This window comes from Prionailurus viverrinus, chromosome B3 (assembly GCF_022837055.1).
Source record: "Prionailurus viverrinus isolate Anna chromosome B3, UM_Priviv_1.0, whole genome shotgun sequence".
NCBI lineage: Eukaryota > Metazoa > Chordata > Mammalia > Carnivora > Felidae > Prionailurus > Prionailurus viverrinus.
The window spans coordinates 16,654,055-16,670,607 of NC_062566.1; the positions used below are offsets into that span (position 1 = coordinate 16,654,055).

The window sequence follows — 16,553 nt, forward strand, 5'->3', positions numbered from 1 at the left end:
TCCCACTCCCCCTGAGCTCCCAGTCACCACGCCATGTTACCAGGCCCCATGTGGAAGCCTCCTGACCCACTTGGGTTCGGGCACTCCTACTTTAAGCCCTCCTCACCATGCCTGGGCCCCAACTTCCTGCACAGAACTGTCCCGATGTATGCATACCCTTCACTCCTTGTTTGAGCTCTGACTCCCTATATCTGCTGCCACCCCATGTGGATGTCTACCTCATCCTGGTCAGGCCCTTGCTCCCCATATCAGGCCACCCCATGTGACAACATGCACTATCCCACTTGGCTTCAGCTCCCCACACTGAGTCACCATTTCCCCCTGTACTGATGCACTCCTCACAGGAGCCAGGCCCTGATTCCCCATGCTGGGTACCCCCTACACACACGCGCGCGCACACACACACACACACACACACACACACGGTGTTAATGCCTCCTTCACGGTGTTAATTCAGGCTCTTACACTCCATGATGCTCCCCCCACCCCCATGACTGTCATCCTCCACAGGCCTACCCTAGGTTAGCCTTCCATGCTGATGACCTTCTCACTCTGACACCTGAAGCTGAGCTGCCTCCCTGCAGGTACGACCCCCACCCCACTCTGCTCAAATACTGCACCCTGAGCTGGACCTCCCCAGGCATGGCCATCCTACTTGGTCTCTGGCTTTCCCATGGCAGGCATCTCCCACCTAAAGATGCTCTATTTACCCTACTCTGGCCACAACACACCCTGATTTGGGCTACTTCGGCTCTCCCCCCAAACAAGGGAGTGCCCTACCTAACGTTTTCAAGATTGAATTGTACGGGAAGGGAAGGAAGGGAGAAGGAGCCATAATTATTTTGAATACTGTTCATTTTCTCATTTGTTTTGGCCACTACAAAGCATTATTTGGCAAAGCAAATAGGTGCACTAATCTTACCTTTAGTTTTATCTTGCCTTACATTTCCTTTTGTTCTAACTTGCACTATTACTACTGTCCTTGTTTTATTTCTTATAAGCTGCATTTTGGTCAGTCACCACTAATCCTCTGTGGAAAATGCAGGGCATGTTGTGAACACATGAAGCAAGTGGGCCACTCAGCTACGCGTCCCCAGCAGCTAATACAGTGAAGATCAGAGTGAAACCGAAAATACTCAACAACCAGCAATATAACATAGACAAAGACACCAACCAAATAGAATGGGGGGACCTCACTGAGGATCGGAGTACTGGAAGACCCCTGCTGAACGTGTTAACCCTTTAGGAGATGAATTGTGCGTGTGTGTCTCTGCGCGCGCGCGCGCGTGTGTGTGTGTGTGTGTGTGTGTGTGTGTGTGTGTGTGTGTGGAGTGTAGGGGTCTCAGGGAAGGGTCCTTCTGGAAGAGGGATGTTACTCAGAAGGTTTAGAGCAGGAGCTGTTTAACCAACTAGCATGGAAGCATTAAAAAACATTTTGAAACCTTAATACAAATTTGCTGAACAAGAAAGGCTTGCACCATGATACATCTTGCTGTCTGGGCAAGTTCTTTAGTGAAGTTCTTTAGTGAAAGCACAGCCTATTCTCCTCAATACCAGAACCATCTCCTCAGGGAGGGGCCTGCAGAAGGCAGGAAGTGCACATGGGCACCATCAATACAAGTTGTGCCAGGAAACAGCTGGCTACCTGGTCCACACATAAGCAAGAGAAGACTTCCAAACTTCCTCTAGTGAAAGACAAACCACACAAGTGTAAGAAATGTGGGCAAACCTTACAAGAAAAAATGGAAAGCAAAAGCCAACTTTGCCAGAAAAATGTTGGTAGTGGGTGAGATACTAATCTACGTACGAGAAAAAGTACATTTTTGTCTAAAATCTGTTAAGTCTCACGGGAATATACCCCCAAAACCAAGAGCACACTGTATACACTGTATGTTAGCCATCTTGACAATAAATTATATTTAAAAACTAAAAATGAAAAAATAAAGTCTCTGTTAAGTCAACTAAGAGCTATGATACACACCCATAAGAGACAACCTGCTAAACCAGAGATTTTATGTGAGGTCTCAGTGAAAAAGAACATAAAGCATCCTTGTGATAATTACAAAGAAAGTCACTTCTCTGAAGGGGTAGATTTAACATTTTAAAAGAAGGAATGGGGGCGCCTGGGTGGCGCAGTCGGTTAAGCGTCTGACTTCAGCCAGGTCACGATCTCACGGTCCGTGAGTTCGAGCCCCGTGTCAGGCTCTGGGCTGATGGCTCAGAGCCTGGAGCCTGTTTCCGATTCTGTGTCTCCCTCTCTCTCTGCCCCTCCCCCGTTCATGCTCTGTCTCTCTCTGTCCCAAAAATAAATAAATGTTGAAAAAAAAAAATTTTAAAAGAAGGAATGGCGTTAAGAAATAAATGGCTATGGGCCATAAAATAGAAGATTACGAGCATTTTCAGAAGACACATTTCTGAATGCTGTCTATTCCCAAAACAGGAAAAGCTGAAGTCTTTGGTTTTTGTTTATGTGATATTTATCATCTTCTACCTTATCAAGCACCAAGCTCAAGTCTCTTTACATTTACAAAGGCTAAATAGGTCACTTCCTCATGCATATGAGAATGTTGTTGGTTCCCACCTCTGGCTAGTTGAGCATAAAATCATTCTACAGCATTTAAAAGTTTTCCACATTGTCCTTTTGTTTAGAGCACATTAGTATATTGATGGCTATACACTTTTTTTTTTAATTTTTTTTTTTTAACGTTTTTTATTTTTGAGACAGAGAGAGACAGAGCATGAACGGGGGAGGGGCAGAGAGAGAAGGAGACACAGAATCGGAAGCAGGCTCCAGGCTCTGAGCCATCAGCCCAGAGCCCGACGCGGGGCTCAAACTCATGGACCGCGAGATCGTGACCTGGCTGAAGTCGGACGCTTAACCGACTGCGCCACCCAGGCGCCCCAGCTATACACTTTTAAAACTTGTCCACGGACTCTTTGCTGCTCCTCCCATCAAGAGGTAGGGTCTTTGTCCTCTTCCCACATAGTTGATCTGCCTGAAAAGTTTGTTTATGATCAAGACTGCTGTGGGCCTTTTGAGACTAGGACAGAAATGGCTATATGGTCCTGCCTGGCTCTCCTGGGACACTCACTCTGGGGGAAACCAACTGTGCAGTAAGAAGTCCAACGATCCCAGGGTGCCTGGGTGGCTCAGTTGGTTAAGCATCCTATTTGGACTCAGGTAATAATCACACGGTTCATGAGTTTGAGTCCTGCATCAGGCTCTCTGCTGTCAGCACAGAGCCTGCTTTAGATCCTGTCTCCCTCTCTCTCTGCCCCTCCTGCACTCATGCTCTCCCTCTCTCAAAAAGAAATAAACCTTAAACAAAAAGAAGTCCGACTATCCTTAAACTACTATCAGCAGGTGAAGATGAATAGGTTACACGCAGGTGCTCCTACCGGAAAGCTGGGCTGAGCAACCAGCTGCTGGCTGGAATCAACTGCCACCTCAAGTGAGGCATGTGGGATGCCCAGCCCAGTTGAGCCTTCATATGACTGCAGCCCCAGCCAGTATTTGACTGCAAGCACGTGAGAGAGCCCAAGTTAGAACTGCCAGGCAGAGCCTTCCCCCAAACTCCTAACCCACAAAATCCTAACCAAAATCAAATAGTTGCTGTTTGCCACCCCAAAGTTGTGGGATAATGTGTATCAGCAACAGTAACTCTAATGACCAAGGAAGTATTTTCTGACCAATTCTATCCCTTTTTGTACTTTCAGTAGAAGGCAATTTCAGACCCAAGTTGTATTAGCCAGAATAGACTAGGTTACACTGTGCTAAAATAATTTACCCTGAAATCTCAGTGGCTTTATTCATCAAAAATGTGTCCTGTTCAAGTATAGGCAGGGAATTTTGTTCCATTTGGTGAGTCAGGGAATCAAACCCCTGCATGTGATGACAACTTGATCTCACATACTGCTGCAGCAGGTAACACTAACTCTCTAATGCTAACATCCTATAGCATATCTTCATTCGGAAAAAGGGTCATGCTATCTCGGCAATACCATTTTTTTAAAATTACCAAGTGCAGCATAGATTGGTGGTCTCCAACATGCATTCTCCTCTTGCTCCTTTTTAAAAATTTTTTTAATGTTTATTTATTTTTGAGAGACACACACACAGAGTGCGAGTAGGGGAAGGGCAGAGAGAGAGGGAGACACAGAATTTGAAGCGGGCTCTAGGCTCTGAGCTGTCAATATAGAGCTCGACAAGGGGCTCGAGCTCACAAACAGTGAGATCAGACCTGAGCTGAAGTCCGATGCTTAACTGACTGAGCCACCCAGGTGCCCCACCTTTTCCTCCTTTTAATTATAGCAACAGCCCAAGTTTTAGCAGGGCACATAGCTGCTTGACTCAGACTGCACTTGCAGCCAACCATACCATGTGACTAAGCTTGGGCCAATGGGACATGAACAGGAGTGATATGTGTAATTTTCAGATCCTTTCCTTACAGGACTTGCCTCTAGGACACTTAGCTTTTAGACTGAGAACAGAAAAAAAAAAATCATTCTATCTACTTACCTACCTATCTACCTATTTCCTATCTATTGATCGATCGATCGATCTAGTTAAGCCACTTTAATTTTTACAAAGAACAGAGAGCAATGGCAGGGAGAGGGGTGTCATGCTAACGTAGCAACAACTAACTTTTCACACCTTCTCCTATTACACACCTTCATTTTATAGTGCTATACATTTTTATTTCCCCCTTTTAATCTGTACTTTTGAATTTGCCGTTACATTACTGAACTTCCACTATTCTTACTTAAACTGAACTAACTCACATAGCAGCTTCCTTTGAAGACATGGGCTCTCTGATGTAGGACACAGACACTGTAGTGTGGGAGAGGGAAGAGTGAATTCAAAGGTTTATGATCCTGCCTCTCATCCTGGAGAGGTCTTTTTCTTTTAATTTTTTTCATGCTTTATTTATTTTTGAGAAAGAGTGAGAGAGAGAGAGAGAGCACGCATGAGTGGGGGAGGAGCAGAGAGAGAGAGAGACAGAGAATCCGAAGCAGGCTCCAGGCTCTGAGCTGTCAGCACAGAGCCCAACGTGGGGCTCAAACTCACTGACTGTGTGATCATGACCTGAGCCGAAGTCGGACACTTAACCGACTGAGCCACCCAGCCGCCCCTCATCCTGGAGAGGTCTTAAACAAACCCTCAAGTCTACTAAAATAAAGACCGGCAGCCAAAATTAAACTCCTAAAAAAGGGGGTAAAGGTTAAATATTAACAATAAATAATACCATCTTATGGCTCCCTTACCTCAAATTTTAAACTCAACCAATACAATGAAGGCAATCTGGCACCATGGCCAACAGTGCAGATCCTGGAATCAGAACAAATCTGGGTTTGAACCTCAGCCTTGCCACTTACTACTAACTTGTCTATGGTAAGTTAACTGCTCAGGGGTGCCTGGGTGGCTCAGTCAGTTAAGTGTCTGACTTCAGCTCAGGTCATGATCTCATGGTTGGTGGGTTCGAGCCCCGCGCTGGGCTCTGTGCTGACAGCTCAGAGCTTGGAGTCTGCTTCAGATTCTGTGTTTCCCTCTCTCTCTGCCCCTCCCCCCACTTGTGCTCGCTTGCTCTCTCTCTCAAAAATAAACATTTAAAAAATGTTTTCATTTAAAAAAATAAAAAATAAAAAAGTTAACTGCTCAAGTCTCTTGTTTCCTCACCTGAGGAAGGTGAGTAGAGTAGCTCATAGAATAGCGATGAAAATTAAAGAAAATAATACACATCGAGTACTTCGTACACAGCCAAAGGACTCAATGCCAGTTGTTACGGTAACTCTATTCCTTTCCATATGCTATTCCCTCTGCCTGGAATACTTCCTCCTCTTGTGGACCTGGGGAATTCCTTCACATTCATTATAACTCATGCCCTGTGGTGTGTTCTCACCTCTTCCACCTGCCAGGGGCAATCAACCTTTCCCTCATTTGTGTTACCGAGAAGACATGTATGTTAATTCTCCTTATCAAAGGATACTGTAATTGCTTGTTTAAACAGCTGCCCCTCCTCACTGTGAGCACAGTCCATTTCTTCTTCGCTAAATCCCACTCTCAGTACAGTACACATTGTAGGTTCTCAAATATGTTTGTAATATGAACTGAATAAACCTTTGAGTTCACTCTACAGTCAACCCCTTTGTTTTCTACATTAGGAACGAGGCCTACTTATTAATTATGCCATTCTTTTTTATCAAAAGAATTGTCCTATCAAAATAATTTAAACCAAAGCATAATTAGTATTGATGATATTACAAAAGGCAGTTATCTGAACATGAATATCTACAGATACAGGCTCTCTAATGAGAATATTCTTATCTAACATTTCAAGTTTTTCTTGGGAATTGTAAGCAGATGAGATTGAAAGGTCTTAAAAATCACAGTCAGTAATGGAAAATGTACTGCTTTTGTAATAAGGAACGAGGTATTAGAATTTTAAGGATATAAAATAATCATAAGAATACTTAGCATATATACGGAAATTATTACTGTATAAAGTCTTTTCACCTGCTTCTTCTAATCACCTTGTGATAGTGAAAGCAGCTGTATTCCTATTATATGGAAGGTCATGTATAATCAATAAACACTACAGCAAAGATGTAAATCTGTTTTGGCAGCTTTGGTGGCCTTTATTGTGGCCATTAAATCCAGAATTCAATAAAAGATGTTATTATTATTATTTATAATTTTCTATAGGGCAAGAGAATATACTGATAGATCTACCTTTGAGTAAGACCAGAATTACCATTCCCTTTAAATAACTTACTACCAGTTTCTGATGACAGTGACAATACATGGTCTTAAAATGTAAAAGACACTTTGTAAGAGAAATTGGAAACACCAAACATTAAAATAAAATACCTCAATGCAGACATGATGCATTCCTCCAGCCTTGTTTCTCTGCAGAAAACCTGCAATTGGGCTGTCATTTCCCAGTGGATGAAGCAGTTCCATCTTGGTATTTCCCAGGTTGACAAAAACAACAGATACACCATGCTCAGGAACAGGGACCACCTCACTTACCTGGGCCCCCAGAACATTGTCATAAAATGCCTTGGCTTTTTCTAAGTCTGGCACTGCAATTGCTACATGATTGAGTCGACCCAGGTTCCACAGAGGACCTGCCACTTGATGCGAGGACTGTGATGTGGAAAGAGCTTTTACTTTCGGAGCTGAAGTCTGAAGTCTGGAAAAAAGCCCTGAAAAATTGAACAGCCATTGATAGCCTTCTTGAGAATTGATGGATTTATTAAATTAATTAAAAAAAAAAAACTAAATGACTAATACATATAAACATTATTTATATACATATTCTGGTTTTAATTACTGAAATTAAATTGGGGAGTTTAATGGAAAAATGACGTCAAAATTACTCACTCTGCCATGAAACAACTGTCTGGAATTAAAAAACTAATTGTGAGCTTTTTAGATTTAAAACAAAGATGGCATTTTTCATAACAATTTCTATTTATTGATAATACTTCAAGGACAGCTACACAGCATTAAGAATGACTTGCAGGGCACCTGGGTGGCTCCATGGGTTAAGTGTGTGACTTCAACTCAGGTCATGATCTCGCGTTCATGAGTTTGAGCCCCTTGTTGGGCTGTGCTGACAGCTCAGAGCCTGGAGCCTGCTTTGGATTCTGTGTCTCCCTCTCTCTCTGCCCCTCCCCCACTCACGTTCGTTTTCTCTCTCTCTCTCTCTCTCTCTCTCAAAAATAAGCATTAAAAAATTTAAAAAAAAGAATAACTTGCTATTCTCTGTATTTCACAAGGGGTAAGTTTGAAGCTGACAGGAACACAATACTCATTTAATGATGAGAACAAGCAATTTTCTCCTCTACCTATAACCAATTTTTTGTCTTATATTCTGCAATATGTATTAAAACCATGCCCATTACAGTGCTCTTTAATAAGATTTTATTTTAATGATTACTAAAGAAAAGAAAGACAAGCAAACATTAAGAGGATCCTTAAACTTATGAGAATTCCCTCTGAGACCAGTTTTTTCTTATTGTTTCTTTTTATAATTTTGAAGACGAGAAGAATTGCTTCTGAATGTGAAGAAACTTCTTTCATTAAGAAACTGAAGAGACCTATAATGTGTCCTCCCTGTGGATTACTGTTTCCCCAGTTCCCAAAACACTGGACTTTAAGAGCCGGATTCTCCCCAAGATGAAAACTGTATACATATATGAGGTCTAAGAATAATCTTGTAAAACTACATCACTTAATTAAAAAAAAGTACAAAATAGCATATTGAAGAACACATATTCTAAACAATTAGGTTTAGCTCTTAATGGAATATACTTTAAATAGTACTTAGTATCACAGAGCTAAAAAATAGTTAATTCCTTTTTACCGAAATTTTTGATAACAAGGAAATTAAAGTAACGCTACTATAGACCATAGACCTTGTGGGGAAAGGCAGTCTCATATGTTAACCCCCACTTAACCACAGAAGGATGAAAAGTTCCTTGGCAAGAGATAAAGAGCCCACACAGCCTGTGTATCACACTGTGCTGGGAATATCTTTCCCTCTTCCAGACTCAGTGAGTGCTCTTTTGTCTCAGTTTAACGTGTGTGCATCATACGGCAAACCTGTTATAGTGGTCCTCTGCAGAGAGGGAACAGGGTTCTTTGTACTGTGACACAAGAGGGGCGTGCGCAAACTGTCCTGCACTGACCACTGGGAGAGACCCATTGGTGATGGTGGACCAAACCCACCATTAAAGATAATCTTGCCCTATCTCATTTCTATGTAAGTAAAGCATTGTTCCATCTCTGATGGACTCTGATACCAAGATGCAATGGGCAGAAGTGTTTAGATTCCTCCTCTGGGACTGGTAACCAGTGCATGGTACTCTGCTTGACAAATGTGATGCATCATAGGTCAGCAGAAGGCAAAATTCCACCTAAGATAGTCTTCTGGTATGCTCAAGCCTGTATTATTGGTTACTGAAATATCCAAAGGTTGTCATTATCAATAGGTTGACACAGCCCAGTTCTATGGACTCATTTTATTATGAAATTCAAGCGTATGCTAACTTAGTAAGCACATACATAAATGTACAATTGAAAGTAAATTTCATGAAAGGCATACCTAATCCTCAATAGGTGTGATGTGCTCTGATATTTTCTATTCTGTTGTATTTTATTTCAGTTTTTAAAAAATTCTGGTACTACCTACCAAACATCTACCTTGTTAAGTTTGTTGTATAGACATTTGATGTAAAAAATATAATACAGTGCCAGATATATATAACAGGTGCACAACAAATTCAGCCATTCTTATTGTTACTGACATACAATAATTGTTTGCTGAGTGGCATGCAGAAACTATCTCAAGGGCACAGTGGTAGTGAATTTTTAAAATGCTAACAACCGGAACACCTGGGTGATTCAGTCAGTTGAGTGGCTGACTCTTGATTTTGGCTCAGGTCATGATCCCAGGGTCGTGGACTTGAGCCTCACACTAGGCACTGCATTGGGCATGGAACCTGCTTGGGATTCTCTCTCTCTCTCTGCCTCTGCCCCTCTCCCCTGCTTGTGTTCTATATAAAATTAAAATTTAAAAAATGAGAACTAAAAAATCATTGGTCAAACTGCTCTTTCCTTTTTTCTTTGCATCTCTACTATCTGTGCATTTTACAACAAAAGTTCGATACAGAAGTATTTGTATTATAAAAAAAAAACACGGTAGGTAGGGCCAATGAGCTTTAGAATAAAATGGATAAGTCCTTTGCTCTGTGAAATTTTAAGAGTATGTCAAATACGGAGTCTAGGTATTTCTGAATTGTCCTTACCAGTATTATCTCTACAAGAGATGGGGCAACTGGTATTTCCTTGGCAGGCATCCTATTACTTAGCAATGGGACATAAAGAAATATCAAAGGAACAAACAAAATGTCCAAGCAAAGGTAAAGTTTTACATACTGTACCAGTTTTTTGGGAGACATTTCTAAACCTCTGGCACTGAAAAGGAAGTCCAAGCAAGCCATGTCATTAGAAGCCTCAGTATAGCCTGTCTTTCTCCATAACCACCTTACCATTTGGAAATGGGAGAAAAGGAAAAAGTTTATTGGAATGACTGGTTCTGTTTCTTTTTAATAGAACATAAAATGAATCTTCACTCTATGTTAGGAAAAATAGATAATAACATCTTTATGTAATGTAAAAGTCAAGACTTTGTGGCTCTACAGGCTTATCTTATCTCTAGAAATGTAAACTAGTTTGAAAAAAGAAACATCACTATATTGGTTTTATTTGAGCCTTAGGAATAGAGTAAAAATAAACATAGGGATGCTGGTAAGAATTCAATAATTCTATGCCACATTGGCATAGAGATTACTTAAATAAATTTTTTAAAAATGAAGGGTTAAAAACATAAAAATAGCCAAAAGCACATAAGATCCTCAATATCATAGCCATTAGAGAAAAGCAAATCAAAAACACAACAGGATACCATTTCATACCCATAACAAAACCTGTTGATGAGGATATGGAGAAATTGGAATCTGCTTTTTACATTGCTGGTAAGAATGTAAAATGATAGAGCTGCCATGGAACAGTTTGGAAAACTCAAAAAGTTAAATATACAATTAGTATATGACTCAGAAATTCCACTCCTAGGTACCTAAAATAATTGAAAACATGACTTAAACAGAAACTTGGACACAAATGTTCACAACAGCACTATTCCCCAATAGCCAAGCTATGGGAGATGATTCATAGCCATACAATGGAATATTATCCATACAATGAATATGAAGCAATGATACAACATGGATGAACCCTGAAAACATTATGTGAAGTGACAGAGTCAGACATAAAAGGTCATATACTGTATGACTCCATTTATATAAAATATCCAGAATGGGGAAGTCCACAGAGACAAGAAGCAGGATAGTGGTTGTCAAGGGCTAGAGGGAGAAGGGAATGGGGATTGACTGAATTGGCATGAGATTTCCTTTTGGGGTGGGGAAAATGTCTTGGAATAAATAAAGGTGAAGGTTGCACAACATGATAAATGTAATAAATGCTACTAAATTGTACATTCAAGAATTTTTGTGTTATGTGAATTACCTTAAAACAACAACAACGGGATGATGCTATGGGCAAAATGTGAAATTCTGTAGACCAAGCAAACTGGAGCAGGAAACCTGGAATAAAGGGGTACCGTGATATAGATCCTTGTAGACACTTAATAAAAAATGATTTCTGAAAAGTCTGTGAACCTTTAAAAAGTTATACTTTCTCCTTTGCCTTTGGCAACTTTTATTTTATTTTAAAAGGTTTCCTTTTAAAAAATATTTATTGTTTATTTTTGAGAGAGACAGAGAACGAGCAGGGGAGGGACAGAGAGAGAGAGAGAGAGAGAGAGAGAGAGAGACTCTGAAGCAGGCTCCAGGCTCCGAGCTGTCAGCACAGAGCCTGACACAGGGCTCAAACTCATGAACTACAAGATTAAGAATTGAGCCGAAGTTGGATGCTTAACTGATTAAGCCATCCAGGAGCCCCAAGTCCTTGGCAACTTTTAAAAGATATTTTTATTTAAGGTTGACCTCTGACTAGTTGGAATTTACAAGTGTAGCTTTACGTTTCTCTGTCTTCCATCTCAGAAAGGTACAACTGCATTACTTTGAACTCTATAATGTGTAATTTGTGACTATTCCACATAGTTTCACAATAAACTACAATGTACAAATATATGAATAAATACATCAGGTATTTTAAAACAGGAGCGTTAAAATCCAATAGGATTGCAAAGATGAGTATCTACAGATTTATAAAACAAATAATGTCCACATATCAGGAAATCTGATATGCAAGAAATAGATATGTTACCAAATCTGGTGTGTGTGTTAACTCTGACTCCTATCTGTCCCTCAATATGGCTCTTGCTAAATACTGTTAATGCCGTGACTTAAAAATAACATTGCATTTCCTTCCATCCATTTATTTCAGACACCAGGCTTTCCAAACATTGGCTCCAAATAAGTAAAGGTTTAGTTGGAAGGGTCTATACTCAAATGCATTAATGGTTCTTACTGTTTAAAGACACTGTATGTTAAATTTGTACATAAAGTTTCACAGAATTGTGACAATCACTTGTAATAAGGTCTTGCTAACATCTTATTGAGATATAATTTATACACTATAAGGATCACCCATTTGAAGTGTACAATTCAATGTCTTCTTACATATTTTCAAAGTTGTACAAACTTTACATAATCTAATTTAGAACATGTAATAAGTTGTTAAGTCTGAACGTTTGCATATCTTGTTCGAGGAAATGTAACACATTTAGAAAGCCAATCATCAGAAGTGCCTTCAAGATGGTTGGTAAGAAGACCACATATTTTGAGCATTCAACAAGTGGATTTCACAGCATCATATAATATTTTCGACCTATTTAAAACTATGGTCAGGAATAACTTTTTATTCATCACAGTCAGCAAACAGACCATGTTTCTGTTACCCCACTTACACATGACTCCATAATAAAAGTAAATGTCTCCTCATAGTCCTATAACTTGGCCACTGTTGTCTCCTAATTGGTTCAACTTCCATTTTTAAAACTAACCTTTTCACGAAGCCAATCCTTTGCAAGCCAAACTGGAATTTACTGTGTGTGCTTGACAGCATTCGTTTTTCTGAGCTTCTCCTATTTTTCTGTGAAGTATTATGTTCCTTAAAGATGGAGTCATAACATAAAATTACCACATGATCCAGCAATCCCACTACTGAAAACCAGCTTTTGAAGAGATATTTATATATCCATGTTCATACATGTATTATTCACAATGGCCAGAATGTGGAAATAACCCATGTCCACTGACAGATGAAAATTATAAAATGTGGTGTACACTTACAATGGAATATTTGTCAACCTTAAAAAGGAATGAAGTTTTGACACATAAGTGTCATGCTTTAAAAACACTCTAAGTGAAATAAGCCAGTCACAAAATGATGAATATTGTACAATTCAAAAATATTATACGATGCTGTGAAATCCACTTGTTGAATGCTCAAAATATATGGTCTTCTCACCAACCATCTTGAAGCCACTTCTGATGACTGGCTTTCTAAATGTGTTACGTTTCCTCAAACAAGATATGCAAAGGTATAATATTGTATATACAGCATCTGGAGTAGTCAAATTCATAGAGAGAAAGTTTTACAGTGGTTGCCAGGGCTAGGGGAAGAGGATAATGGGGGAGTTATTGTTGAATGGGTATAGAGGTTCAGTTTGGGATGATGAAAAAGTTCTGGAGATGGATAGTGGTGATGGTTGCACAATATGGAAATACAGTTGACTCTTGAACAAAATGGGGGGGTTAAGAGTGCCAACCCCCAACACAGTTGAAAATCCACATGTAACTTTCGACTACCCCAAAACATAACTGTTGACTGGAAGTCTTACTGATAACATAAACAGTTGATTAACACATGTTTTGTACATTGTATGTAATGTATATACTATATATTCTTATAAAGTAAGCTAGAAAAAAAGAAAATGTTATTAAGAAAACCAAGGGAGAGAAAATATACTTACAGTACTATATTGTAAAATTGTGAGTGTAATTGGACCATGCAGTTCAAACCTGTGTTGTTCAAGGGTCAACTGTATTTAATGTCACTGAACTGTACACCTAAATATGGTTAAAATGGCAAATTTTTATGTATATTTAACTATGATAAATGAAAAAGTGGGGTTATTTACGGTTGAACCATCTGAAATAGGAGGATAAATCAAAGCCAGCCTTTGCAGAACACTGTTTTCATTTTACTTTTCTCTATGACAAGATGTCTATATAATTTTTTTTTAAAAATGTATATTAGTACTCAGTTCTTGCAATAAATGTATGACTTGTTGGAAGTTACATTCCCTTCCTCTTTTTAAAAAAAAAATTTTTTAATGTTTCTTTACTTTTGAGAGAAAGAGAGACAGAGTATGAGTAGGGGAGGCGCAGAGAGAGGAAAACACAGAATCTAAAGCAGGCTCCAGGCTCTGAGCTGTCAGTACAGGGCCTAATGTGGGGCTCGAACTCACAAACCATATCATGACCTGAGCAGAAGTCGGACACTTAATTGACTGAGCCACCTAGGCGCCCCATCAGTTTGTCATTTTCTGCCTGCAAGCACTCAAGTGCACTCAGAAGGATCCAGGCCACATCACAGGCCTTACAGTTGTCACTACTGCTGTAAGAGTCAAGCATGGCAGCTACTTGGGTTCACAAATTGCATGCTTCTGTTGCCACTTCATCTGTCAACCACAGTTCATACCTTGATTAATTGTGATGCAACTGTATTCCATGGGTTACTGGCATCCTACCACCCACCTTTGGCAAGTTCAGCACTGCACTCAAGGTTAAGAGCATGACCAAACCAATCCCCAAATCCGGTCTTTAGGGGTCTACCTCCTAGGACCACTCCCAAGACCAATTCTGTCATAGTCTAGGTCTAATCAAGAGGTAGAAATGACACATTGTTAAACAAGGAAAATCTGGTAAAAGGAATGATTAACTATGATAAAATAGTAACTGTGAGATATAAGGAAACTCTGTGTGATACCTTAGAGCTGAGCAAGAATACTTGAGGGACAATCTTGGAAGGGGTTCAGACTTTATGGGAGAAGGTATGATTCAGCCAGCAAATAGCAGAGAAGTTGGTGGGTTTAGGCAGGCCAGAGCTGGTTGAGGGTTGTTACCCTCCAGAGTGCAGGCAGGGAGCAGGCGATTGGCAATTGAGGGTGTGCAGTGGGAATTCAGGCACTGGCAGGGGCAGAAAGCCTTGAGAGTGTGCAGAGGGGATGACAGTGCAGTACACAACCCTCCAGACCATGACAGAGTCCACAGTGTGGGAGCTGGATCTCACAAGCCTGGATCATGACCTCAGCTGAAATCAAGACTATGACGCCCAACCAACTGATCCAGCCACCCAGGTGCCCCCAGATGGCTTTCTCAGAGATAATGAGAGATGACTCTTTGTCTTATGAGTTTTTTTTTTTGCAAAGGGTTACTTGCAATTGTGTGTGAGCTAAGATACTGTTTGTATTTTACCAAGGAGAGGAAGGACAGGCTAGGAAGGAGTGTTATTGTAAGAACCTGAGAATCACCTATTAATTAGATTCATTTCAACAAGGTGGGCTCAGCCTGTTACAATATTTTTTCATGTATACACATCACCTCTTTAAACTGCTAAGTGCTGAGACAATTAAAACTATTAAGGTGCACTTCTTTGTATGTGGCTCGTCACTTAGCTCTGGTGACTTGCCATGATAAATGCAAAAGAAACGTTGTGACTGGTAAGAAAGACTACAGTGATCAATAAAGAACTCCTTCAGTTTGAGACGGGACTTCAAAGGAAGACTAGAACTGTAAGTTTGGACACAGAGAGCACTATCTAGCAGAGAGGCCTAACATTATTAAAGATTCGTCCCCTTGAACACTTTTTGAAGGTTGCTAAGCTGAAGACTTCAGGACAAATGTCCAGGAGTAACTCTGAAACATTACCACTTGGCACTCTTCCTAACAGGGAATTTCAGATTAAGGGAAATAGTGGCCCTCTGATGAAGGAGAAAAAAGAAAGAGAAAGAGAAGAAAGTGGGTGGCCTGGGAGTCAGAAAACTTGAGTTTCTGTCATTACTGATTCTATCCAGCTTTTTTTTTTTAAATGAAGGTGTAGAGGACTCAAGCAACCTTCCAGATCCGTCTGCCTTTATCTTTCCTGTTTACATACAAGATAGTAAATATATTACTTCACGAAAGGAAAAACACTCCTTTGGTATTTACACAACTGACCTCCAAGTGTTCCCAGCAGGATACTGGAAGTACGTGGGAGTTCAGTTTACGTTTTTTTAAACTACTTGCCCTTCTGTCTAGTTTCTCCCCAATCTCTTACGGTGCACTGTAAAGCTAAAACTCACTGTCCCTATTGTATTGACTTCATCTACTTCTGTCCCCGTCTTGCTGTCAGTCCCCTTGGGCAGGTTCCCTCGCCTCTTTGGGAGCCACGTATAAAGAGGGGCAACGTCAACTGCACACACTTCCCAGGGTGGCGGTGAGAATCAAATACTATATGGAAACCCCACGCTAACCGGAGACGTTCCTTGGATATACCTCCTGCCCACAGGTGCAGACAGAGACCCCGGAACGCGCCTCCTGGGAGGGTGGGGGAGACAGAGTGCAGAGGATGTGGCTGCTCTGGCCACCCGCCGCCTCCTCCAGCCCCCGGCCTCGCGTCCCGCGCGCCCCACCCCCCGGCGAACCCCGGCCGCACGAGGTATTCACCTACTGCGCCCGAAACAGCCGCCACCGCCTTCAGTAGGCTCGCCATTTTGGGAAGCGACCCACTCTTTCCCGAGGTGCGTCAGAGTGGGAGAGGAGCTCGGGCGAGGGGCAGGGCAACCCGACCGGGGGCGGGGCATACGATGATGGGGGGGGGGGGGCGTGACGAGCGTCGCTGTGTTCTTGTGGTGCGGCGGACGAGCTCCCCAGTGCATCTAAAGAGGAAACTTAAAGGGAGGAGGCGTCACCCCTAT

The 16,553-nt window shown here is 41.1% G+C and overlaps 1 protein-coding gene across 1 annotated transcript in view; it reads right to left on the minus strand.

The window, feature by feature from the left end:
- Positions 1–16,427, minus strand: part of MCEE (methylmalonyl-CoA epimerase) — a 29,095-nt gene extending 12,668 nt beyond the window's left edge. Inside the window, exons 1-2 of the mRNA XM_047864103.1 lie at positions 16,303–16,427; positions 6,869–7,206 (exon numbers count right to left, since the gene is read on the minus strand). Coding sequence (XP_047720059.1) covers positions 6,869–7,206; positions 16,303–16,348 — 384 coding nt within the window. The 5' untranslated portion in view covers positions 16,349–16,427. The remainder of the gene's footprint in view (positions 1–6,868; positions 7,207–16,302) is intronic.
- Between the last annotated feature and the right edge of the window lie 126 nt (positions 16,428–16,553).